Genomic DNA, 24989 nt, shown 5'->3' on the forward strand with positions numbered 1-24989 from the left:
GGGTCAGTTTGTTTTGTTTTGTTTTGTTTTGCTTTTGGGTGCTTGGCAGTGCTCAGAGGTTACTCCTGACTCTCCACTCAAAAATTACTGCTGGTAGGGGCCAGAGAGATAGCATGAAGGTAAGGCATTTGCCTTGCATGCAGAAGGACGGTGGTTCAAATCCTGGCATCTCATATGGTCCCCCGAGCCTGCCAAGAATGATTTCTGAGCACAGAGCCAGTAGTAACCCCCGAGCACTGCCAGGTGTGACCCCCCAAAAAACAACAAACAAACAAACAAACAAGAAATTACTCCTGGTAGGCTTGGAGAACCTTATGGGATCCCGGGGATGGAACTCTGGCAAAGCAAATGCCCTCTCTACTATACCATTGCTCTGGTCCCTCAATAACATTTCTGAGGGGAGTCTAAATTTTGTGGACACAGAGGTGTGGGTCCACTATAAATGCAGTGAGAATGGTGTGTGTCAGAGTTTGGGGCACGGAGAGGGACAATGTAGCCACTGAAGAGACGCCAATTGGGACAAGACACCCAGTGAATGGTGGCTGAGAACCAACACTTAAGAAACCTAATTTTCGGGGCCGGAGAGATAGCATGGAGATAAGGCGTTTGCCTTTCATGCAGAAGGTCATCGGTTCGAATCCCGGCGTCCCATATGGTCCCCCGTGCCTGCCGGGAGCAATTTCTGAGCATGGAGCCAGGAGTGGCCCCTGAGCACTGCCGGGTGTGACCAAAAAAAAAAAAAAAAGAAACCTAATTTTCCAGGACAAAAAATATACATATTTAAATCCAATAGGGATCGAGTGATATACTCTCTGTAATCCTGTTTCTTTTATTCCCTGTTGTAAGCTCCCATAGAAAGTCCTTAATGGGAGTCAGTGCTGGGCCTGTGTTTGAAGCTCGGCCTCTACTGGAGAAACTCATTTGGAAGCTGTTCACAGGGACTAGGTGGTAATGGGGGCCAGCCTCGAAGCTCCATATCCAAGACCCCCTGGCCCTGCTCTGATTATTCATTCACAAATAGCTGGACTATGTGGGAAAACTACTAGCAAGAATTCCCACAAGCCAGGCTCTGATTTCAGTTTGGCCACTGACTGATCCTGTGTAAATTCAGGAAAGTAACTATCCTGAGCAAGCTTTCTTCCCTACAAACACTGCCTGTTTCAAAGCTAAGAGAAACTTCAAGCAGGGTTCCATGTGCTTAAATGGATAGGAGAGCATTCTTACTAATTTTAAGGAACGTAAGATAGTAAAGGAAATCTTTCTTTTTTTCTTTTCTTTTCTCTTCTCTTCTCTTCTTTTCTTTTCTTTTCTTTCTTTCTTTCTTTTTCTTTTTTTCTTTTTGGTTCTGTTCATATGAATTGCTTTGCAGTTATCAATAAAGTTATGCTCTAAAATTCTAAATTTCGGTGTTATTTTTCAATTCCTGTTTCTGGTTCTATTACAGAAATGACTAGTGCAAACCTTAGTTGTGTTATTTTGTTTTTTAAAATCCTTGCATTCTCACTCCTTCCCCTTATAATATGGTGCCATGCTGGATACATTTAATTAATTGAGCTAGATTAAATCCTCACCCCCCAAATTTGGAATAATTCTTATTAAGTCATGCCACATGCTGGATCCCTGCTATATCTGTTTAAATCCAATAATCCATTTTGATTCCTGTTGAAGCATCTGTAAACCTGTGTAGGGCTATTTCCCCCATATCCTTGTTACTCTTTCACCCAGCCTGGTGCCTCTTTTTCCTCCAAACCTTCATTTTACCTGCTGGTTGCTGCTAAAACCTGGAAGTGTGGATCTGTGTTTTCTGAATCCTGGGGCGACCAGAGGAATTACCTTGGGCATGTCCAGTTAGATAAGAAGGACTGGATGGATGATTAGATGGATGATCAGATGGCTGGCTGGCTGGCTGGATAGATGATTGATTGATAGATAGGTGATAAATACGTAGATTGAATGTTTGGATGAATGGGTGGATGATAGATAGATACAGTGATAGATAGATAGATAGATAGATAGATAGATAGATAGATAGATACATACATACATACATACATACATACATACATACATACATACATAGATTGGATGGGTGAATGAGTGGATAGATAGATAGGATGGGTGAATGGATAGATAGACAGACAGATATGTTTGCATGAGAATGTCCCAGATTTCGACATCCTGGCATTATGGGAGGGTAGGAGGGGACCTCACTCTACCCATCCTCTTGGCTCTCAGGCTTCTTATTTTTTTCTCCTAGCGCCCCACTTTGAGGCCAACCCTCGAATCTCCCGGCCAATCAAGAGGCCACACATTGTTGCCTAAGAGACCCCGGATGCCAGGGAAAGGCTGCAGAGCCGGTGATTGGGCCACTGCAAGGGAGAAAGTGGAGGAGAAGCAAGGAGCAACTGTAGCCGCGTCAGAGCCCGCGGCTGGAGCCCGGAGACCCGCAGGAAGAGGTGAGCGCAGTGCAGGAGATCCAGAGAGAAATGCGCCTTAGAGAAACGCCCTACAACCGGGCCGGCTCCTGGGGATGGATTGCAGCTTTTAAATTTTTTACCCCCATTTCTCGCTGCATTGGAGGCACCCAAGGAATCGCTGGTGAAATTTCCAAACAACAAATGTTCATTTCTCCAGCCCTGCTGAGTAGGAGAATTCTTGCTTGTTTTCTAGCTGGCTTCCTCTAAAATCAAATGAATTCTTAAAGCTGACCAGATCTTCTTTTGCTAAAATTTCCTGATTTTCCAGAGCTCCAGCTGCGCTTTTCTTGAGAACACTGCAGTAACCGCAGCCCTGGAAACTTCACGTTAAAAATGCGACCAGCTTTTGCATATTCCCAGTATTATACCCCACCACCACCCAATTTCTTCTCTTTTGACTCTGTAAAACAGACCTCGCCACCCCTGTATTCATCCAGTTGATTTAATAAATGTAATCGATATTGGTTATGCACTTCCAATATTAGAGTTCCAGTGAGTGGCATTAGAAAATCTAAGAAATAAGTCTGGACCATATTTTCTGAAGGATGGTCAGGGTGACTTGGTAGAAGGGCATGGAGGGAGAGAGAACAGAATTCTAGAAAAGGTAAATTAGGATGAGCACATCATAGACCTAGACTTGCTAGAATGGAGTTTGGAGAATCTGTAGCCATTGGTGTTTCTGAGAGTTTTGTTTTTATTATTAATCTGAAAAAATAAACATAAAAACATGATCAAGGGGCTGGAGCGGTGGCACGGACGGTAGGGCGTTTGCCTTACAAGCGCTAACCTAGGGCAGACCGCAGTTTGATCCCCTGGCGTCCCATATGGTTCCCCAAACCAGGGGCTATTTCTGAGTGCATAGCCAGGAGTGGCCCCTGAGCGTCACCGGGTGTGCTTCCCCCCAAAAAACATGATCAACTGTTCTTTTTTTTTTTTTTAAATGCCTCTCAAGGAGGGCCAGAGAGATAGTACTTTGGGACAGGGCACTTGCCTGGTGTGGCCAACCCAGATTAAATCTCCAGCATCCTATATGGTCCTTCCAAGATCCACCAGGAGTTAGCTCTGAGCACAGAACCAGGAATAAGCTCTGAGCACCTCCAGGTGTGGTCCAAAAACCAAAATAATCATGCTATTAAACAAAAGTTAAAGCTGAAAATGCTTGCCCAAAACTGTGTTACTTATCTTATACACAGTCAACCCAGGGTTGATCTTTGGCACCACCCTTTTGGTACCATCTGAAGTCATCCTTGAGCTGGAAGTAAGCCCCCGGATACTACTAAATTGGTGCTCAGGGGAAGGTGGATTGAACCTGTAGTATATGAAAAAGTTTCCATAAGATTATCTTTGGAATGGTTGTATATAAAAGTGTTTCCTTAGGATTGTTCTGTGACTATTGCCCCCACCTAGCCCTTCCAGGTGGGGCACTGTGGAGTTGGCAATAAATAGCTTGATGAACAGGGGAGAGGGGCCTTCTGCGAAAGCTGCTGGCTGCAGGAGGATTCTCTGGCTCTCTTTGCCCAATCTTTTACACCCTATCCTTCTTGTCTGTGTGGATTATTATTTGCTGCGGATAAATATTACCAAGGTCTTCCCCCGAAAGGGGACAAGGGGATGAGAAGTAATTTCTCATTCTGAGGACTGTTCTTGGATTCACAAATACCCAGCAAAGTTAACAGTGAAGATACCTTACAGAACCCAAGTTTCCTGCCTGCAGAGCATGTGCTTCAGCTAGGCTGAGTTATCAGTCCTGGCCCCTCTGCCTTGTATAATACAGATAATAAGTTTATCAAGTCATCTTCTGCCTCTGGTAGGAAGCAATTCTTGGCTACTGTGTTCAGTGCTCCCAAGAGTCCCAAGTGTCTCTCTGAGTGTCCTGAGCTCTGGGGCAGAAGGTTGCGGGCCAGTAAAGGAAAGTCAGGCAGTGTTTTTAGCTTTCATCATGACTTAACCCTCAGAGACTCTGCCACACACTAAGAGGGACCCAGAGAGTCTTTGTTCTCCCACTACCCTTCTCCCTCGCCAGTACACTAAACACCTGTGCTATTTCCGCATTTTCAGCACTTTAGGGTTATATGATTCTTTTTTATTTTCTTGACAGGTATAGTTCTTCTTTTGGAAGACGGTCCTGTTAGCCCACAATGGCGTTTGCACCTCCAAAAAGCACTAATGGTCCCAAAATGCAGACCAAGATGAGTACCTGGACACCCCTAAACCATCAGCTTTTGAATGACCAGGTAAGTGACCAGAGCAGTTTTATCAGTTGAATTCATGCATTAAAGAAAACAAAAGGGACAGGTGGAATGGTAGCACAGTGGTAGGCTGTTTGCCTTGGACAGACAACCTTGGACAGACCTGGGTTGGATTCCCGGCATCCCATATGGTCCCCCAAGCTTGCCAGGAATGATCTCTGAGTGCAGAGCCAAGAGAGAGAGAGAGAGAAAGAGTGAGAGAGAAAGAGAGAGAGAATAAAACTAAAGGGGAAGAAAGAAAGAAATATAGTAAGAAAGAAAAAGAAAATAAAACAAAAGGAGGTAGAGAGATAGGACAGCAATTAAGACCCTTTTCTGGCAGGTGGCTGACCAGGGTACTATCCCCAGTATCCCATATGTTTCCCTGAGCACTGCCAAAAATAATTCCTGAGTGCAAAGCCAGGAGTAACCCCTGAGCATCACTGCCTGTGGCCCAACCCCACTTAAAAAGCACAGAAAGAGCATTGATCAGTCAGCACCTCATGAATTCACATGCAGTCAGTTCTGAGCATCTTCTCAAGAGATCCCTGCATCCAGGCACTGCTTCTTTGTCTACCTCTTGTGCCCTACTCTCAGGGACCTCTTATTCACCCCCTGCTAGGCACATGCCATTGTCCTCTCACTGTTTTCACTGCCTCAGTCCTCCCAGCCCCTCCTCTCTTTTACTCCAAGAATGATCTTCCTAAAAGGCAGCTCTTAGTCTTGAAGGGTGTAGCTAGCTCTCAGTCTTGAAGGTGTAAGGCTGTGAGTTTGATCCTGGTACAGCACAGCGAGAGTCACAGCATAGTGTGCGATCTCCAATGACATTGGACACACGACATTTTGTGTGTGTGTGTGTGTGTGTGTGTGTGTGTGTGTGTGTGTGAAGAGAGAGAGAGAGAGAGAGAGAGAGAGAGAGAGAGAGAGAGAGAGAGAGAGAGAGAGAGAGAAATGTGTGAGGTTCTGGTTATCAAGACACTAGAAGAGAAGGGAGAGAACAAAATAAATAAGGAGTATTTATAAGGAGTATGTAAAAGCAATGACAGGTCACCAAAGGTCCATCCCACGTGGTCCCCCCAGCACTGAGGACTGAACCTCCCCTTCTGAAGCCAGTCCCTGCTTCCTTTCACTGTCCATACAAGCCAGGCTGAGTTGGACCTCTCCGGGTCTTTACAAGGGCTCCAGGGTCCTCTTCCAAGTTGTTCAAGTTGTTCACTCACAGACTAAATACAGGGCTATGGTGTTGGGCTTAAACACAGTCAATCTTAGTTCAATCTTCAAGCATCACGTTTGATCCCTGAGCACTGGTAGGAGTGACTGTGAGTACAGCTGGGGGGTTACCCCCAAATAAAACAAGAGTCCGCTCATTGCTTTTTTCCTGGCTCTCCTGCTGCTCTTTTGCTCCTCGGTACCTGCCAGGGTTTCCGTGGCCCTGGGAATTGGAGGAAGAGTTTAGCGCTGCTTCCCTGAGCCTCCTTCATGTTCTTACCACTTCCTGTCCCCCACAGGCCCCTCGATCCGCAGCTTTTTTTTTTTTTTTTAGTGGGGACACACCCGGCGGCGCTCAGGGGTTACTCCTGGCTCTCTGCTCAGAAATCGCTCCTGGCAGGCACAGGGACCATACAGGATGCAAAAGCCCTACCACTATGCTATTTCTCTGGCCCCCTCGATCTGCAGCTTAAATGTTCCCCTTTATCTCTGCAAACCTAATCTATATCTCCTGCTCTGCACTCCCCATTTCTCCCTGCTGCAGGGAAACATGCACAATTTGGGGAGACCCGTGAGAACAGCAAAAATCAAAAGGGAAAGTGAGGAAGCTCCAGGAAGGGGGGTAAAGGAGAGAAACACGCGTACAAGGACCAGGCGGGAATCCAGCCCCTCGCAAACAGCACTCCAGTGTCTCTTTAGTCTGAGCCTGTTGAGATGCTCCAGGCTCGACAGTTTATGTAACAACTTATCTGCTTCTCCCCTTCAAAAAAAAAAAAAAAAAAAATACCATGGCTCAGACGTTTACTTTTGAAATCTGTTTTCCTGAAGACTGTGAAGGTTTCAGACACGTGTGAAAAAGTGACTTGAATTGAAAAATCCGGTTTTTGTCTGATGCGTTGGTCTTTCAGAGAATTTTCTCTGAATCATTAGAAGCCCTGGTTAATTTAGCAGCTATGTAGCAGACCTGTCTTAATTGCCCCAAACTTCCTTGTAAATGTTGCAGTTCATTCCCTGAATATTGTCAAAGAGGCAGCCCCCAGGGGATGCTCCATGATCCTCCAAAGAACACCCAATAAATCCTGTTGCCTTTGGGGGTCTTTAGTATCCCAAGTGGACACCCAGTGGTTGTGTTACTGTGGTGCCTAGAGCCCAAGGCAATCCCCTCAGAGTCATGATGGGGTTTATGCATAAACACCAACTGTTGGTGTTGGTACATCCAACAGTGGTCAGGGACTCTGTGCTCACTTAAGGGACCATATATGACCCAACTCCTGCTGTATGCAAGGCCCGTTGTCCTATTTCCCTAGCCCCTTTTTGGCTTGTAAATTTTTTTATTTTTATTTTTTTGGTTTTGGGTCACACCCGGCAGATTCAGGGGCTACTTTTGGCTCTATGCTCAGAAATCGCTCCTGGCAGACTCAGGGGGCCGTACGGATGCCAGGATTTGAACCACCGACCTTCTGCATGCAAGGCAAATGCCTTACTTCCATGCCATCTCTCCGGCCCCAGCTTGTAAACTTCTATTTCTAAGGGCCAAAGAGAGAGAGAGAACACAGAGGCTGGGGTGCTTGCCTTTCATGGTAGACTCTAAGTTTGGACCCTGGCACCAGTGGGTCCCTTAAGCACTGCTGGATGTGGTCCTAATGGGCCCCCAAAACCACTGAATCCAAGATTTGAAGTTTTAGGCTGCATAGCAGTGCCAAGAATTGCCTGACGTAAAGTACCCCAACCCATTCCATAAGCACAACTTGGAAGATGCCCTTCCCCAAAATTAATAGAAAAAATAAAATAATAAAAGAAAAGAAATTTGATGAGGCTACTTTCCAAAGGAGACAGCCATATACGTTAGATGCAAAAAGTCAATTTATAATTTTATTCCCATTTTGTAAGATATAATTGACCCTTAATATTGTATTTTTAAGGTTAGAACCTAATGATTATACATATAAAATCATTAAATATGCATATAAATACACACATACATAGTAATAATACAATAAGTTTAGTAATATCCACCACCTCATATGGTTAGAATTTTGTTCTTGTTTTTGTTTTTTGGGCCACAGGCATTGAATGCTCTGGGGTTACTCCTGGCTATGCATTCAGAAATCGCTTCTGGCTTGGGGGACCATGTGGGATGCTGAGGATCGAACCCAGGTCCATCCCGGGTCAGCCACATGCTAGGCAAACACTTTTCTGCTGCGCTATCACTCCGGCCCCTAGAATATTTTTCTTGAAATGAATGGAGTGGTAGACTTTGGCCCAAACACAATAAAAAAAATTAATAGAGAAGAAATAATTTGAATTTTAACATGATTTAAGGAGCAAATATTAACAGATGTGTACTAAGCAAAACAGCTCTGGACATGGAAAAATGCTGGTCCCAGGTTCCAGTTCCTCTCCTGGAGTTAGACTCTTATTTTTCACACTGAGCTGCATGGGGGTTTTAAGTGGGGAAGCTTGAAGAGATAGCCCCAATTTTCCTGTCCTTTTTAAGAACCTCCTTTTCCTGGGTTCATTCCCATAATCTTAGACCCAGAATTCTGGCTGAGAAAGAGACAGAGAATGGATGTCAAGGGTTTACCCATCACGAATTTCCAGAGAAATTTTTCAAGGGGTTTTCTAGTCTTTGTTCTAACATGTTTGTCATGGATGATCAGTCTAATCTTGAGGTCATTTATTTCTTATTTTGGCTTCATTTTTTTTTCTATCTTCTCTCCCAAGTTGTGATGTATGTTAATATTTCAGATGGGGAAGAGCAAAGGCTGGCGTCTCCCCTTCCTTTGCAATAGGCAGAAAGTTAGGATGGAAATTGAGTTGCCTAAAAATATAGCAACAGCATCATTGGCAGCATCATTGGCAAATGGAGCTTGTAACGAAATCGCTCCAACTCTAGGAATTTGGAAAGGAGGAGGGTTGTTTCATGTCTGGATGTATTTCTGTGTCACCACATGCTGCCACAGAAGGAAGCTTGCTTCTTTGTGCAATGTCAGGGTGTACTGGTGAAAATATGCCTAAGTCCACTCATCGGTCGTGCCTCGGGTCCCATGTTATTTTTATGTAACATAACATCCTTAGGGATAGGCTTCAAATAAATCGTGATACAAAAGATAGCAGTGCCCTGCAAGGCCAGACAGCCCTTTTCTATATTCCCACTTATATTTCCACTGAGATAGCAAAGCGGTGTTTGCCTTGCAAGCAGCCAATCCAGGACCAAAGGTGGTTGGTTCAAATCCCGGTGTCCCATATGGTTCCCCGTGCCTGCCAGGAGCTATTTCTGAGCAGACAGCCAGGAGTAACCCCTGAGCAACGCCGGGTATGGCTCAAAAACAAACAAACAAAAAAAAACTGCCTTCTAGTTCTTTTTTTTTTTTTTTTGAGTAGGGTGAGGCCATACCCTGCAGTGCTTGCAAATGTTCCTGGCTCTCTGCTTAGGAGCAACCTTTGGGAGTACTGGGCAGAGGGAACCCAATGAGCTTCTGAGGATTGTGCCATTCAGTCAGAATCAGGGTCTGCTGTGTACAAGGCGGTACCTTCCTCCTGGATTTTTGTTCCTGTTGGTTCATGTCTTTGGGTTCTTTAAGATAATAGTTCAATGACAGCAGCTCTGGTACATTTCCTGAGACCTGGTAATCACATCCTTCTCCCTCTTTCTGTGGAGGTAGAGTAGGAATTGGTCCAGGGGTGTCACTTACCCTCATTGCATTCTGGGAAGCAAAAGCAGGTTCTTGGTTCATTGGGGGAGGCATGATTGGTACCCTGGTTCAGAGATGGGGCTGAATCTCTTCCTCCAGGGTCATTCTTGTTGGAGTAACCAGTTTTTATTCTATTAAGGATAATTCTTTGCTGGTGCTTGTCACTTGTGGACTGGAAGTACCTCAGGACTGGTTCCTTAACCCTACCTGTTCTTCACCCCAGAGGTAGTCCTTCTCTTCCCAGGAAAGAGCTTGGGTCACAAGAAGAAGTGGCTTGTGGTTTCTGTTTCCACTACTAGTCTATCTGCTTGCTGGCATCTTTTGTGAGTGAATAGAAAGCTTGTGATGGAATTTTCCTGAACCTGTTTTATTCTGTTCCATCTTGCATAGATTATTTCCTGTGTCAGTGTTTGTTTACAGACCTGCACTCCCCAATCCCTCGGGATTGAGGCAAGAGGCTTCTGCTTCACATTCTTTTTTTTTTTTTGGTTTTTTTTGGGCCACACCCGTTTGATGCTCAGGTGTTACTCCTGGCTAAGCGCCAGGGGTAAGAAATTACCCCTGCGGGCCCGGAGAGATAGCACAGCGGCGTTTGCCTTCCAAGCAGCCGATCCAGGACCAAAGGTGGTTGGTTCGAATCCTGGTGTCCCATATGGTCCCCCGTGCCTGCCAGGAGCTCTTTCTGAGCAGATAGCCAGGAGTAACCCCTGAGCAATGCCGGGTGTGGCCCAAAAACCAAAAAAAAAAAAAAAAAAAAAGAAAGAAATTACCCCTGGCTTGGAGGGACCATATGGGATGTGGGGGGATTGAACCTTACTAGCTTCCTTGCTAGCGCTTGCAAGGCAGACACCTTACCTCTAGCGCCACCTCTCCGGCCCCCTGCTTCACATTCTTACCACATTTCTCATCACATGGGTTTCCACATGGATTCCTTCACCTGTTGGTGAAGAACTGGATTTGGTCCCCTCCCAGCTGTCCTGGCTGCCCCTTCCTGCTCCCCTGCTCTTCTTCCCTCTCAAACCCTGTACCCAGTGTCCAGTCACATCACACACCAGGACACTTATCCTGAGCCCTCCATGGATCTGGCCCTTTCTCCTCTTCCTTGGTTGGCCACCGCATAGGCAGCCATTCTTGGGGAAACTGAGGCTGGAAGTTAGGAGGGCAGAAACCATAGGGTTGAGACCAGCAGGCTGGAAATTTCTTTGGGGTGATGCTTTTGCCAAAATTGAGGGGTTGAGATAACACAGTGAGGAATGCCTTACCACTGTGCTATTGCACCGGCCCTCAAATAGATTTTTAAAATTAAAAGAAAATACAGGGATTGAACCCAAAGATCCTAAAGATCCTTTACCCTAAAAGCCTCCAATACCTGAAGCTTTTTAGTGGCTTTTCCATCGGTGGGTTCTGATGTTGATTGGGGGATGATTGTTCCATTAGTGGGTGTCAGTGTAGGGGGTAATGCTCCATCTGTAGATGTGAATGATGAGGGGAAAGTCTGTCACAGCCTGTGAAACACTGACCATCCCCCAAAGTGCCAGCAGCAGTGCTTGACCTGCCAGGCCACGCAGGAGAGATGGGAAAGGACTTAGTTAAGGAGTGACTTCCTGGGCCTTTAGAATCTGGGTCCTGGGGTTTCTCTTCCACTGGAGAGGAGCTTGGAGCTTACAGGGATAGAAGAGCTTTTCCTTCTCTCTTTACGAAGGGAATGTCTCAACCTTGGTGTCTGTGGCTTGAGAGTTCCAATGATACTTCACAGGCCATGATTCTACCATGGGGAACAGCAATGCAAGAGCCCCTGGGAAGAGGGTGGAAAAGTGGAGGAAAGAAAAACACCATCTGCTGAAAGTTTCCACTAGCACCTCAGCCTCCTCCACAAGAAAGGAAGAAATAGGCCTGAGCTGCTATTTAAGGAGGAGCTGCAGGGATGGGGAATGAGGGACAGAGGGAGGAAAGTGTAGGAAGCTGCTGTGGATGTTCCCATCTGTCACTCATGGCCCCTTGCTCTGCCACACAGGTTTCCTGTTCCTCACCTCATCCTCACTGTTCAGCACACATCAGAGGATGCTCAGAGGAGCTGCCCTGCCCTTGGCATGAGCTCAATCCCTCAGACCCAAGCTCCCTACCTGGGACAGGCAGGCGAGAGCATGAGGACAGGAAGGTTGGCACAATGTAAACCTGATTAGAAAAAACCCTGACTCGTCAGCCCAAGCCTAATGGAACAGCCATGCACATACCTGAGTCTCTTGGACATGCACACATGTTTAAGTTGAAAAACTCAACATAAGGGCTGGAGGCCTAGCACAGCAGGGAGGGCATGTGGCTGACCTGGGTTAGATCTCCAGCATCCCATAGGGACCTCCAAGCCTACCAGGAGTCATTTTTGAGCTCAGGAATAATCTCTGAGCACTGCCAAGTGTGGCCCCCAAATCAAAACCAAACAAACACACACAAAAACAAAATAATGTAACACAATATTAAAATTTTTATGTCTATTCATGTGGGGGGGGGGGTGAACAGATGTGGTACAAGAGGCCACATGCCTTAACTCCAGTATTATCTCCTCACCCTAGTGCTTCTTCTTGAGTTGAGTCCACAAGAGAACCTTTACCAAGAAAAGATGGACTTTAGTTAAAAATAATTAGCCTGGAGGCCTGAGTTTAATCCCCAACACGCTCCAGACCCCCAAGCACCAAACTGAAAATAGTGCCTAGGCAGTGCTGGGCAAGGCCCCCAGACGAAAACCAACTAAACAAGTAGTGTATGTTCTTGGGATGGAATTGGACATTTTTTAATTTTTAAAATTAAGTCACTGAGGGCCCGGAGAGATAGCACAGCGGTGTTTGCCTTGCAAGCAGCCAATCCAGGACCTAAGGTGGTTGGTTCAAATCCCGGTGTCCCATATGGTCCCCCATGCCTGCCAGGAGCTATTTCTGAGCAGACAGCCAGGAGTAACCCCTGAGCATCACCGGGTGTGGCCCAAAAACCAAAAAAAAAAAAAAAAAAAAAATTAAGTCACTGAAATATGCAGTTCCAAAATTCTTTCTGATTGAGTTTCTGTTATATAATGTCTCTTCCCCTTCCTTCTTTTCTTCTTCTTCTTCTTCTTCTTCTTCTTCTTCTTCTTCTTCTTCTTCTTCTTCTTCTTCTTCTTCTTCTTCTTCTTCTGTCTCCTTCTTCATTTCTTTTTTTCTACTTTTCCTCTTCTTTTTTCTCCTTTTCTTTCTTTTTCCTCCTCATCCTCTTTCTCATCCTCCTTTACTTCTTTCTCCTTTTCCTTCTCCTCCTCATCTTCTCTTCCTCCTCTTCTTCTCTTTCTCCTCCTCTTTTCTCCTCCTTTTCCTCTTCTTTTCTTTCTCTTTCTCCTCCTCTTCTCTTTCTTCTCCTCCTCTTCTCTTTCTCCTTCTCCTCCTCTTCTTCAACTTCTCCTCTTCCTCTTCTTTTTCCTCCTCCCCATATTCCTCTTCTTTCTTTTTCTCCACTTCTTTTTCCTTCTTCACTTCCTCTTTTTTCCCTCTTCCTCTTTTCTTTCTCTTCCTCCTCCCCTTTTTCTACCTTCTCTTTCTCCTCCTCCCCTTCTCTTTCTCCTCCTCTTCTTCCATCTTTTCCTCCTCCTCTTCAATTTTCTCTTCCTTCTCTTTTTCTTTTCATTTTAGACACCATGGTTTGCACTGTTGGTATTGAAGAAGTATCATGTCTATCACTTTCCCTACTTTTAGTACACCAGTTCTTGTCCAAAGTGATCATTTCCATTATCATTGTCCTAATGGCACCTGCTTTGCCATAAATGCATCTCCCCACTATCTATGACAAACTCCCCATCATGGGACAGTCCTCCTGGTCCTTGTTTGTACTGTCTTTCATTATTATTTTCATACTATGCTTTTTTAAAATATATCCCACAAATAAGTATGATAATACTATGTCTGTCCCTCTCCCTCTGACTCATTTCACTTAGCATGATATCATATCCTTACATGAAATTTGACTATTTGAAAAAATACAGGGATCTTGGGACTGGAGCACAACAAGTGGGGCATTTATTTGCCTTGCATACTGTCAACTCTGATTCAATCCCCAGCATCCTATATGGTCTCCTAAGCCTGCAAGAATTATTTTTTGAGCATAGAGCTAGGGGTAATCCCTGAGTTCCTCTGGATATGGCTCCAAAAATACCCAAAAATGTGGGTCACCTCAGCACCATAGACCAGGTTTTGTGATTCTGGAGACCCCCAGAACCACCCCCTGCAGTGCTCATGAGTGAGTTCTGGGCCCTCTCCCTGGCCCTAAGTGTGCTCTTTCCTAAACACAAAGGCAGGCCCTCTCCTAAAGACAGCCCCCCAGTGCTGCCTTATTGATGCTTAATGAGATTATCCTTGCAGTGAATATATGAAATAAGAAATCCTTCTTATTTCAGTGATGAAACTCTTCTGTTTCCATCACTGCAGGTGTTTGAAGAGAGAAGAGCTCTGCTGGGAAAATGGGTAAGCATCAAAGCACACTTCCTGTAAGTTTTGTCCTATTCTAGAAGACACCGAGGGTCTCCAGAGAGACTGCGCCTTCCCCAGGAGTGTTTCAGGCAGGAACATGGGAGCCTGTCCCATCAGGGGCAGATGTAGCCCCAGATTGAGAGATTGATTAAATACTTACTAGAAGATGCTGGATTCTAAGAAAGACACATCCTGTGACTCCTCGACTGAGCTGCAAAAAGGGGCTTTCCAATTAGTGTGGCTCTGCACCCCCACCCCCAGGAAGGACCCAGTTCTGATGGTACTGGGAGCCCTAGCTACTATCCCAACACCACAAAGACTGCCCGGACTCTCTCCAAGCCAAGCTAGAGCCAGGGATAGTACCTAAGCTCCTCTGAGAGTGGCCCAAACTCCACCCCCATCTGCAAACAAGGAAGGAAATTCTAGAAGCTGAAAGGGCTTTGAAAACATTGTGCTGAGGGAAATAAGAGAAAGACCAACCTATACCTCCACTTTTAGGAGGTGTCCACTTTTAGTAGCTATATTCACAGAAATGAAAAGTTTTCCAAGGAAAGGGAAATACTGTTGAATGTCACTCAGAAACTTTGAGGACTTTGTGGCTATACAAGGCCTTGTTATAAGAGAAAAAGAAGATAAAGAAGAAATGCAGGGCCAAAGCCATAAGACAATATAGATGGGCCTTCCCTTGCACGAGACATCCCATATGGTCCCTGAGCCTACAGAGCAATTTCTGAACACAGAGTCAAAAGGAACCCCAGAGCACTGCTGGGTGTGGTCCAAAACAAAAAACAAAAACAAAAACAAAAATAAATACCCAAAATATAGCAACAAAGATATCCTCAGAGCAGAAGCAATAGAATATATACAGCAGAAAAGGCATTTGTCTTGCACAAGGCCAACCTGAGTTCAATTCCTAGCATTACATTTGGTCCTATATGCCTCCTAGGAATGGTCCCCCCCAAAAAATGCAGAAAAAGGACAAATTAAATGCACTATTGTTCTTTTAAAAAGAAAGGGGGATGCTGGAGAGATAGTGTAATTGGTAAGGCAAGTGGCCAACCTGGGTTCAATCCTCAGCATCCCATCTGGTCCCCTGAGCCCTATCAGGAGTGAGAAATAAGTGAGCACAGAGCCAGAAATAAGCCCTGAGCAGTGCTGCCTGTGGCCCAAAAAACAATTTTAAAAAATCAAATGAAGTAACTATAAAACACATCATATGGTATAGTAAATATGTCAGAAAGGAAGTTATTGTAATGCTCCTTTCAGCAAAGCCCAATAATCTGATCGTGGAATCTTGATCCTAGCTGCACCCCTTCCTCTGGGGGGGGGGGAAGTTAGGGGGGTTCCTGGCTTCTATCAATTGAGCATTTTTACTTGACAGGTGAGGCCAGAGATGTGGAAGATTCTGGAATTCCTACTCAGTGAACTCACCCAGGGATTATTTGCTTTGGGGATTATTTCTGGCACCTTGCAGATTCCCAGGGGATATTCCCCTGGGTGAAGGATTCTGAATCAGCTGCCCATTTTCATTTGGCCAGAGAACAGCTCTCCAGTCCAGGTTCCATCTCCACTGCCTATTGTCAGCAGAAAAATGAGATGGGAGCCAGAGGAATTATCTTCTAAATCTCTCCAGGAGGTGTTCACACTTTATAGGCTTATTTATCATTTTATAACCCTCATGTTCTTTTATATACATTTAAAATCATTCAGTCTTCAACCCACGATTTTTTCTGCCACCTCAGAGGAAAGAGATGAGCTCATTATCTCAGTCTGCCTAAAATTCCTTTTCTTGGTTTTGGTTTTGGTTTTGGGTCATGCCTGGAGGCGCTCAAAGATTATTCCTGTCACTATACTCAGAAATTATTCCTGGCAGGCTTGGGGACCCACTAGGATGTCGGGGATAGAACCGTGGTTGGCTGCATGCAAGGCAAATGCCCTCCCCACTGTGCTACAGCTACAGTCTCTTAAATGTCCTCCTTATCCTTCATGAGCAAAGGTGCCTTGATTCTTTTTTTTTTATTATTCTTTTTATTTGTTGGGCTATGGGGATGTGTTCCTTTTATACTGATTTGTCTCAATCAGCCTATTATTTTCTGCACCAATATGGATCATATTCATACTCATGTCTACCACGAGCCATGGCCTCTTAAGTAGAGACCTTATCCATTTAGTTTATTGATTCTTCATGACAGTGTAGATATAATTATTCCTAGATGTGTGGATGAGGGGTCAGAGAGATAGCACATTGGTAGACATTTGCCTTGATTGCAGCCAATCCAGGACAGATGATGGTTCTAATCCCAGCATTCCATATAGTTCTGTGCCTGCCAGGAGCAATTTCTGAGTGCAGAGTCAGGAGTAACCCTGAGCGCCACCAGATGTGACCGAAAAACAAACAAACCAAAAAATTGTGTAGATGAGGACTGAGACTGAGAGAGACCATGAGTGGTGGAGCTGGGATTTAGTCATTTATTCATAAAAGTGGTAGAACTAATAGAAGAATGGAGGTGAATCACTCCCCCATAGTCTCACTCCTAACTCCCCATCAATGCAAACCTATGCTTTCTCTTTTCATGTTGATTTACTGTTGTCTACTTATCAGATTCCCTGTTTTTGAGTATTTTATGTCATTTCTGATTCCTTTCCATGATATCTCATAGATTTGGGGGGTTGACCTAATTATCCGAATCTCCCATATTTGCTCCTAGAGACCCTTTCAGCAGGCTCCAAAAGTAATGCCATTGGGCTATCCCCAGTAGGGCAAAGAGCCACTTCCAGCTCTCTGAAAGGGATTGAAGTGAGGTTGGAAGGTAAAATGTCTTAATCCCTGAACTATCTCTTTGGCCCTCAAAAGTCATTTTGAAAATGAATTCCTTTATTTTTTCTTTTTGGGTCACTCCGGGCGGTGCTCAGGGGTTACACCTGGCAGGCTTGGAGAACCATATGAGATGTTGGTGATAGAACCTGGGTCAGCTGCATGCAAAGCAAATGTCCTACCTGCTGTGCTATTGCTCTGGACCCTGAAAATGAATTTCAGGTTTTATCTTATCACTCAATAAAAGAAAGAAGGAAGGAAGGAAGGAAGGAAGGAAGGAAGGAAGGAAGGAAGGAAGGAAGGAAGGAAGGAAGGAAGGAAGGAAGGAAGGAAGGAGTGGGAAGAAGGGAGGGAGGGAGGGAGGGAAGGAGGAAGGAAGGGAGGGAGGGAGGAAGGAAGGAAGGAAGGAAGGAAGGAAGGAAGGAAGGAAGGAAGGAAGGAAGGAAGGAAGGAAGGAAGGGAAGAAGAGAGGGAGGGAGGAAGGGAGGGAGGGAGAAAGGAAGGAAGGAAGGGAAAAAGGGAGGGAGGGAGGGAGAAAGGAAGGGAGGAAGAGAGGGAGGGAGGAAGGGAGGAAAGGAAGAAGGGAGGGAGGGAGGGAGGAAATCACAGGGAATTCATCTCCAAATCTCTGGTTGTAGGGGGATTAAAGAAAGAGCTCAGCAGGTAAGGTGCTTCTTAGAGCCTTGCACGAAGCTGACCTAGATCTCCAGTGAAGCATGTGGTCCCCTGAACCCCACCAGGAGAGATCCCCTGAGCGCAGAACCAGAAATCAACCCTGGGCACTGCAGTATGTAATCCAAAAAGCCAGTGAACAAGAACTTATAATTACAGAACCTCTCAGATTGGAATCTTTTTCTCTCTTTCTCTGAGTGCTAGAGGGGATAACTACAGTGTAAGCCCCCCAACTTCCAGCAAGCTAACACAGCTCTCTGTGCTCAAAAATCATTCCTGGTGGGTTCAAGGGGGACCATATGAGATGCCAGGAAATTGAACCCTGGTCTGTTCCAGGTCGGCCACGTGCTAGGCAAACACCCTACTGCTGTGCTATTACTCCAGCCTCAAACCTTTCTGTTTGGGCCAATTCGGGTCCCTGCTTCTGAGAAGGTCCTAAGCTAGACATAGCTTCCCTATGGGAAGCTGGGGTTTAACAGTGTGAAGGTAGCCAGAACATTAACTGGGCCTGTCCATGTGGCTGAGTTAGGTCCTTCCCATCCTGGCACCCCTTTTCAGTTCTCCAGCTCCTTCTGGCTTCTGCCTGAAGCTTCCTCTCTGTCTTATCTGTCCTTTTCTCAGCAAGGCTTTGGCCTGGGGCCTCCCATTCCTGAGGACTTTGCAAGTCCTACCTTGTTTAAGCTCAAAGAATTGGGTGCTGAAAGAAGGGAAAGTGATATGCAGGATACTTTTTCAAGAACAGTATTGCAGACCATGGTGTCTGAAAGGGAAAAAATGGGGGAGGGAGAGAGAGAGAGAGAGAGAGAGAGAGAGAGAGAGAGAGAGAGAGAGAGAGAGAGAGAGAGAGAGAGAGAGAGAGAGAGAGAGAGAGAATGTGCCTCAGAGGCAGGGAAGTGAAAGGGTGGGAGGGAAATTGGGGACATTGGTGGCAAAAAATGTGCCCTAGTGGAGAGTGTTGAATATTGTATGACTGAAACGAAATCATCAGCAACTTCAGAACTGTGTATCTCATGGTGATTCAATTAAAAATTTATTAATTTAATAATAATAAGAAGAACAGGGGCCAGAGTGATAGCACAGCGAGTAGGGTGTTCACCTTGCACATGGCCAATCAGGGTTCTACCTCTGGTGTCTCCTGAGCCTGCCAGGACGGGGGAGAGGTTTTTGGGGGTTACTCCTGGCTCTGTACCCAGAAATCGCTCCTGGCGGGCTCAGGGGACCCTATGGGATGCTGGGATTCTAACCACTGTCTGTCCTAGATTGGCTGCATGCAAGGCAAAAGCCCTACCACTATGCTATTTCTCCACCCCAACTAGTAGTGATTTCTGAGTGCAAAGCCAGGAGTAAATCTGAGCACCGCCAGGAGTGACCCAAAAACCAAAAAATATATAATAATAATAATAATAATAATAATAATAATAATAATAATAGAAAGTAGCTGGAAAGAGATGGGCTGCCCAGGATCTTGGCCTTGAAGGGCATTTCCTGTCTGTACTTTCTCAGCTCAGGAAGGGAGGAGCCTGGTGCCAGCTACATGCCAGTTTGCCAGCCTAGGAGCTGAGGCCTGGCGCACATTGGGAGTCCATGGGCCTGTTGCTTGCATGTGGGGAAGGCTGAGCAGACCTGGCCTCGCCTAGTTAGAACACAAGGCTTCTCCCCTCTTCCCTCTTGTCCATGGAGAATCTCTAGCAGGATCCCCCTGCAGCTTGCTCCTTTGCCTTTGTCTTTGCAGTTTGATAAGTGGACAGACTGTCAAAGGCGGAGGGTCTTGGCCGGGCTGCTAGACCGCTGCTCCCTGTCCCAGCAAAGGTTCTGCTGTCGGAAGCTCCAGCAGCAGCTTCCAGCCGAAGCTTTGGATTTCACCACCCAGCTGCCCCGCGTGTTGTCCATACACATCTTCTCCTTCCTGGACCCTCAGAGCCTCTGCCGCTGCGCTCAGGTGGGATCCCCCAAACTAGCTGATTTCTGAGGGATTGAAGCAGGGGTCCTCAAACTTTATAAACAGGGGGCCAGTTCACTGTCCCTTAGACCATTGGAGGGTCTGACTATAGTAAAAACAAAACTTATGAATGAATTCTTATGCACACTGCATATATCTTATTTTGCAATGAAGAAACAAAACAGATACAAATACAATATGTGGCCCGAGGGCCATAGTTTGAGGACCACCGGGACTCTGTGGAGAACATCAGGGTACTTGAATCAGCCCTCCCCCATGTCTTCTCTGTGTTTGCTGAAGATGTTAACAGGGTCCACAAAGAGTGGTGGGTATGCTGGGGTGATGAGTCCAGTGGGGAGAAACGGGTAAGCAGTGTCATTGGGGGTTGGGCAAAAATCAAAGCCAGAAAAGTTTCGAGTCAAATGCTATGAGAAAAAAAATGCATATTTGCTAGAAAGAAGCCCTAGAAGGGGTCAGGGAGTCAGCCCAATGGGCAGAGCACTAGCTCTGCATTGCAAGAAGTCCTGGGTTTGCTCCCAGAAGAGTGGCCCAGCTCTTGTTAAGACCCAGAAGAACATAATGCTACTAGCTCTTCTTAGGTAGACAGATCCTGGCTGACAACTCTGGGGCCATCTGGGAATGGGGGTGCAGTTTTCCTTTCTGCCTGATGCCACAGCAGCTCCCAGCCACAGCCCCCACCCTCCCAAAGGAATGGTCCAGCTCCACAACTGAACTTTAATAATTCCTAGTAGTGTTGGCCCAGTAGGATCAAGCAAATTTGATGGAAAAGTTCCACAGGAATCCCTGAAGCTCAGGGAGCCTGAACAGTAATGTAGAAACTCAACTAGCACCTACCACAGTCCAGGAAACCCTCAGACAGTGTCTGAGGGAGACGCTAGAGAGAGAGAACAGTTTTACAAGTTGACCCTATTGATTTAAGTTTTGATAATTTCATTTGCCTTTGTGTTGTAACGAACAATATAAAGTAAATTTATTTGGGCCCCCAAGGGGATAAGTTAGGTTAGAGGTGGGAAATAGGGGACACTGGTTGTGGGATTAGTGTCAGAACATTGAATGCCTGCAATGACTATATTAGGAACAACTTGGAAAATCCTGATGTTATAATAAAAAAATTATTTTAAAAAGAGGCTGAGGGTCAGAGAAATAGCACAGCAGTAGGGCATTTTCCTTGCACGTGGATGACCTGGGATGGACCCAGATTCTATTCCCAGCATTCCATATGGTCCCCTGAGACTGCTAGAAGCAATTTCTGAGCATAGAACTAGGAGTAACCCCTGAGTGCTGCTGGGTGTGGCATCATCATCATCATAAATAATAATAATAAAATAAAAAGAGGCCCAGGAGGACTGAGCAATAGTACAGCAGGGAGGACTTTTGCTTTGCATGCAGCTAAGTTGGGTTCATCCCGGCATCCCATAGGGTCCCCTGAGCACTGCCAGGAGTGATTCCTGAGCACAGAGTCAGGAGTAATCCCTAAGTGCTACCAGATGTGGCCCAAAAACAAACACAAAAAAGAAGGCCAGGTTGGATCTTTGGTCCCCCATACATTTTTGGGAGCACGTCTGAGTATATAGCACCACAGGTTCTTATGGGTGTCTGAAGGCTGCCTGGATCTAGGGAGATTGGACACATAGCCAGAGGCGCCATGTTCAGATGTGGGTGTTTCTGCAGGTAAGCTGGCACTGGAAGAATTTAGCAGAGCTGGACCAACTCTGGATGCTCAAGTGTCTTCGGTTTGACTGGTGCCTCGATTTCTCTCCAACGCCCTTCGAGCAGGGTGTCTGGAAGAAGCACTACATTCAGAGAGTCCAAGAGCTTCATGTCACCAGGCCCCAGGTAACCCAAAACACAAGCACAAGGCTATACACTTAGGTCTGGTGCTGGACTTTACAGACCAAATGGTCCTGTAAGGCTGATGAAGGGTCTCAAGAAGGATGTTGGGAAATTGACATTTTCTTCTCCTTAGAACTTTATCTCCAAGCCTCCATCAGACACTCACAAACCTCACTTCCCACCAGGAGAGAAGCCAGGCCCTCCACGCCCAGTCCTAATTCTTTTGTTTGTTTGTTTGTTTGTTTTGGGGGGCCACACCCGTTTGATGCTCAGGAGTTACTCCTGGCTAAGCGCTCAGAAATTGCCCCTGGCTTGGGGGGACCATATGGGACGCCGGGAGATCAAACCGTGGTCCTTCCTTGGCTAGCGCTTATAAGGCAGACACCTTACCTCTAGCGCCACCTCTCCGGCCCCTCTAATTCTTGACTTGCTGCACCTCTGACTAAGATCCCAGATTGTTCACTTATGAAGACTATGTGGCTGGCCCCTGTGGCCCATTTCTTATCTCTGGGTGGTAGGATTGGACTGAACAAAATTGAGTTATCTATAATTCTTCCAGCTGAGGCAAGGGCTTATTTTTGTGTCATTTATAAAGACAGATTTTTCCAATGAGGTAGTGGACTATGGGAAGGAATATCAACATATTAGAGATCTTTATTCTTTTGTTTTGTTTTAGGGGGACATACCTTGAAGAGATCAGGGCTTACTCCTGGTTTTACACTTAGCACCCTATAGGGCTCTGGATATCAAATGAATATCACTTGTATGCAAAGCAAGTGCCTACTCACTCTATATCTCTCCACCCCTTCCAGAGTTCTTTTTTAAGCTAGAAATTAAGTAAAACAAAGCATATACATACAATCATAAAAAAGTAAATGTGGGGGCCGGAGAGATAGCATGGAGGTAAGGTGTTTGCCTTTCATACAGAAGGTCATTGGTTCGAATCCCGGCATCCCATATGGTCCCCCGAGCTTGCCAGGAGTGATTTCTGAGAATGGAGCCAGGAGTAACCCCTGAGTGCTGCCGGGTATGACCCAAAAACCAAAAAAAAAAAAAAAAAAAAGTAAATGTGTATAGTCACAGCCGCTTAGAAATTTACTGAAAAATTTTATAAGCTGTTTCTTCCAGTACAGTACGGTCTATATACTTGCAGTACTTGCAGTGCTGTGTATTATCTTGTAGACTAGATGAATTCCTGCAAAAGTCATGTGTAAATGAAATTTGTAAATGATTTTTTAACCGAAGGGGCATCATAAACTATAAAAAGGCAGCAGTAAACTTTTTACAGTTGGAGAATCCCTTTAAAAGATGAATAGTCAGGCCCGGAGAGATAGCACAGTGGCGTTTGCCTTGCAAGCAGCCGATCCAAGACCAAAGGTGGTTGGTTCGAATCCCGGTGTCCCATATGGTCCCCCGTGCCTGCCAGGAGCTATTTCTGAGCAGGCAGCCAGGAGCAACCCCTGAGCACCACCGGGTGTGGACCAAAAAACAAACAAACAAACAAAAAAGATGAATAGTTGGGGCCGGTGAGGTGGCGCTAGAGGTAAGGTGTCTGCCTTGTAAGCGCTAGCCAAGGGAAGGACCACGGTTCTATCCCCGGGCGTTCCATGTGGTCCCCCCAAGCCAGGGGCAGTTTCCATATCTGCTCATTTAGGGTTAGCTTTATTGTCTTGAAGTAGAATCCATCCACAGTGAGTATTGCTTTAAACGATGCATAATTACTATTATGCCACAATGATAAAACTCATCTTTTTCTTTAACTTTTTTGTTTGTTTGTCTTTTTTTGGGCTACACCCAGTGGTGCTCAAGGGTTACTCTGGCTCTAAACTCAGAAATCACTCCCAGCAAGCTTTGGGGACTATATGGGATAGTGGAAATTGAACCCGGATCCACCCCAGGTCGGCAGCATGCAAGGCAAATGCCGTACCACTGTGTTATCACGCTAGCACCCATCTTTCTGATTTCAGAAGCAGGGTGTGCCTTGTGCTCCATGAGTATTTTAAAAATAAAATGTTAGGGGCCGGGAAGGTGGCGCTAGAGGTAAGGTGTCTGCCTTGCAAGCGCTAGCCAAGGAACGGACCGCGGTTCGATCCCCCAGCGTCCCATATGGTCCCCCCAAGCCAGGGGTGATTTCTGAGCACATAGCCAGGAGTAACCCCTGAGCGTCAAACGGGTGTGGCCCAAAAACCAAAAAAAATAAAAAAATAAAAATAAAAATAAAATGTTAACCTGCAGTGATTTTTTTTTTTTTTGGTTTTTGGGCCACACCCTGTGACGCTCAGGTGTTACTCCTGGCTATGCACTCAGAAGTTGCTCCTGGCTTCTTGGGGGACCATATGGGACACCGGGGGATCGAACCGCGGTCCGTCCTAGGCTAGCGCAGGCAAGGCAGGCACCTTACCTCCAGCGCCACCGCCCGGCCCCCTCCTGCAGTGATTTTTAATAAAACAATTATTTTTTTAAATCTTACATTTGGGGGGCATATCTGGCAGTACTCAGGGCTTACTCCAAGATAAGTGCTCAAGGAGTCTCTTCTGGTGGGGATTGGTGGACTATATGGGTTGCCAAGGATTGACTTTGGATCTACCAAATTCCTTAGCCTTGCATTATCTCTTCAGCCCCAAGGAAAGGTATTTTATTTTTATTTATCATTGGGTGTCCTGGGGCTTACTACTGACTCTGCACTAAGGAATTCCTCCTGGAGATGCTCAGGGAACCATATGGGAGTGAGCCCGGGTTGGCTGCATACAAGACAAGTGCACTGCCCACTGTCCTAATACTCCGAAGATCATATACGATGCCAAGGATCACACTACACAGACTCTTTCAGAATAACAAAGGAACAGAGAATACTTACTTTCCAACTCATAAATTTTATAGCAAATTCAAGTAGAGATTTTACAAGAAAACCCAATAAAAAGACATGTCAATCTCACTCATGCACATAGACTTGAAAATTCATTTTAAATATTAGTCAATTAAATCCAGTAATATTCAACAAAAAGTATTATGTAAGTGGGGGTTGACAGACATGTGGCTGGATCCAAGAATAGCAAGGCTGGAATAATTTCATTCTGAAAGCAATGCATGAAATTCACAGAATAAGAGAGAAAGATAGAGGAACATTCAAATAAGCATAAAGCATTTAATAAAACAATCAGTATGGGGGCCAGAGTGGTGGCACAAGCAGTAGGGCATCTGCCTGCATGGGCTAACCGAGGACAGACTGAGGTTCGATACCCCCATCGTTCCACGTGGTCCCCTAAGCCGGGAGCGATTTCTGAGTGCATAGCCAGGAGTAACCCCTGAGTGTCACTGGGTATGGCCCCAAAAACAAAAAATTGAAAAAAAGCATTCAGTATGAATTAATGATTTAAATATTGGAAATCAGTGCCAAAAGCTAATTCCAAAAGTTGAGGTGAAGTGAGCAGGATATGTCGACTTTATACAGAAGTGGTATTTTAATTTGTTAAAGTGTCAAGCATTTTGTATTTACTTTTTGGGCAGGGCCCTCACCCATCAGTGCTCAGAAATTATTCCTGTTTCTGCATTCAGGAATCACTCTTGGGAATGCTCAGGGGACCAAAAGAGGTGCTAGGGATTAACCCTTAGT

General features: G+C 45.6%; 1 protein-coding gene across 1 annotated transcript in view; it reads left to right on the forward strand.

Moving 5' to 3' along the window:
- Positions 1–4590: 4590 nt before the first annotated feature.
- The window catches only part of FBXO16 (F-box protein 16), a 33116-nt gene continuing 12717 nt past the window's right edge, over positions 4591–24989 (forward strand). The window contains exons 1-4 of the mRNA XM_049771131.1: positions 4591–4711; positions 14055–14090; positions 19316–19522; positions 21215–21379. Coding sequence (XP_049627088.1) covers positions 4616–4711; positions 14055–14090; positions 19316–19522; positions 21215–21379 — 504 coding nt within the window. The 5' untranslated portion in view covers positions 4591–4615. The remainder of the gene's footprint in view (positions 4712–14054; positions 14091–19315; positions 19523–21214; positions 21380–24989) is intronic.

The sequence above is a fragment of the Suncus etruscus genome, chromosome 4 (genome assembly GCF_024139225.1).
Source record: "Suncus etruscus isolate mSunEtr1 chromosome 4, mSunEtr1.pri.cur, whole genome shotgun sequence".
Classification (NCBI taxonomy): domain Eukaryota; kingdom Metazoa; phylum Chordata; class Mammalia; order Eulipotyphla; family Soricidae; genus Suncus; species Suncus etruscus.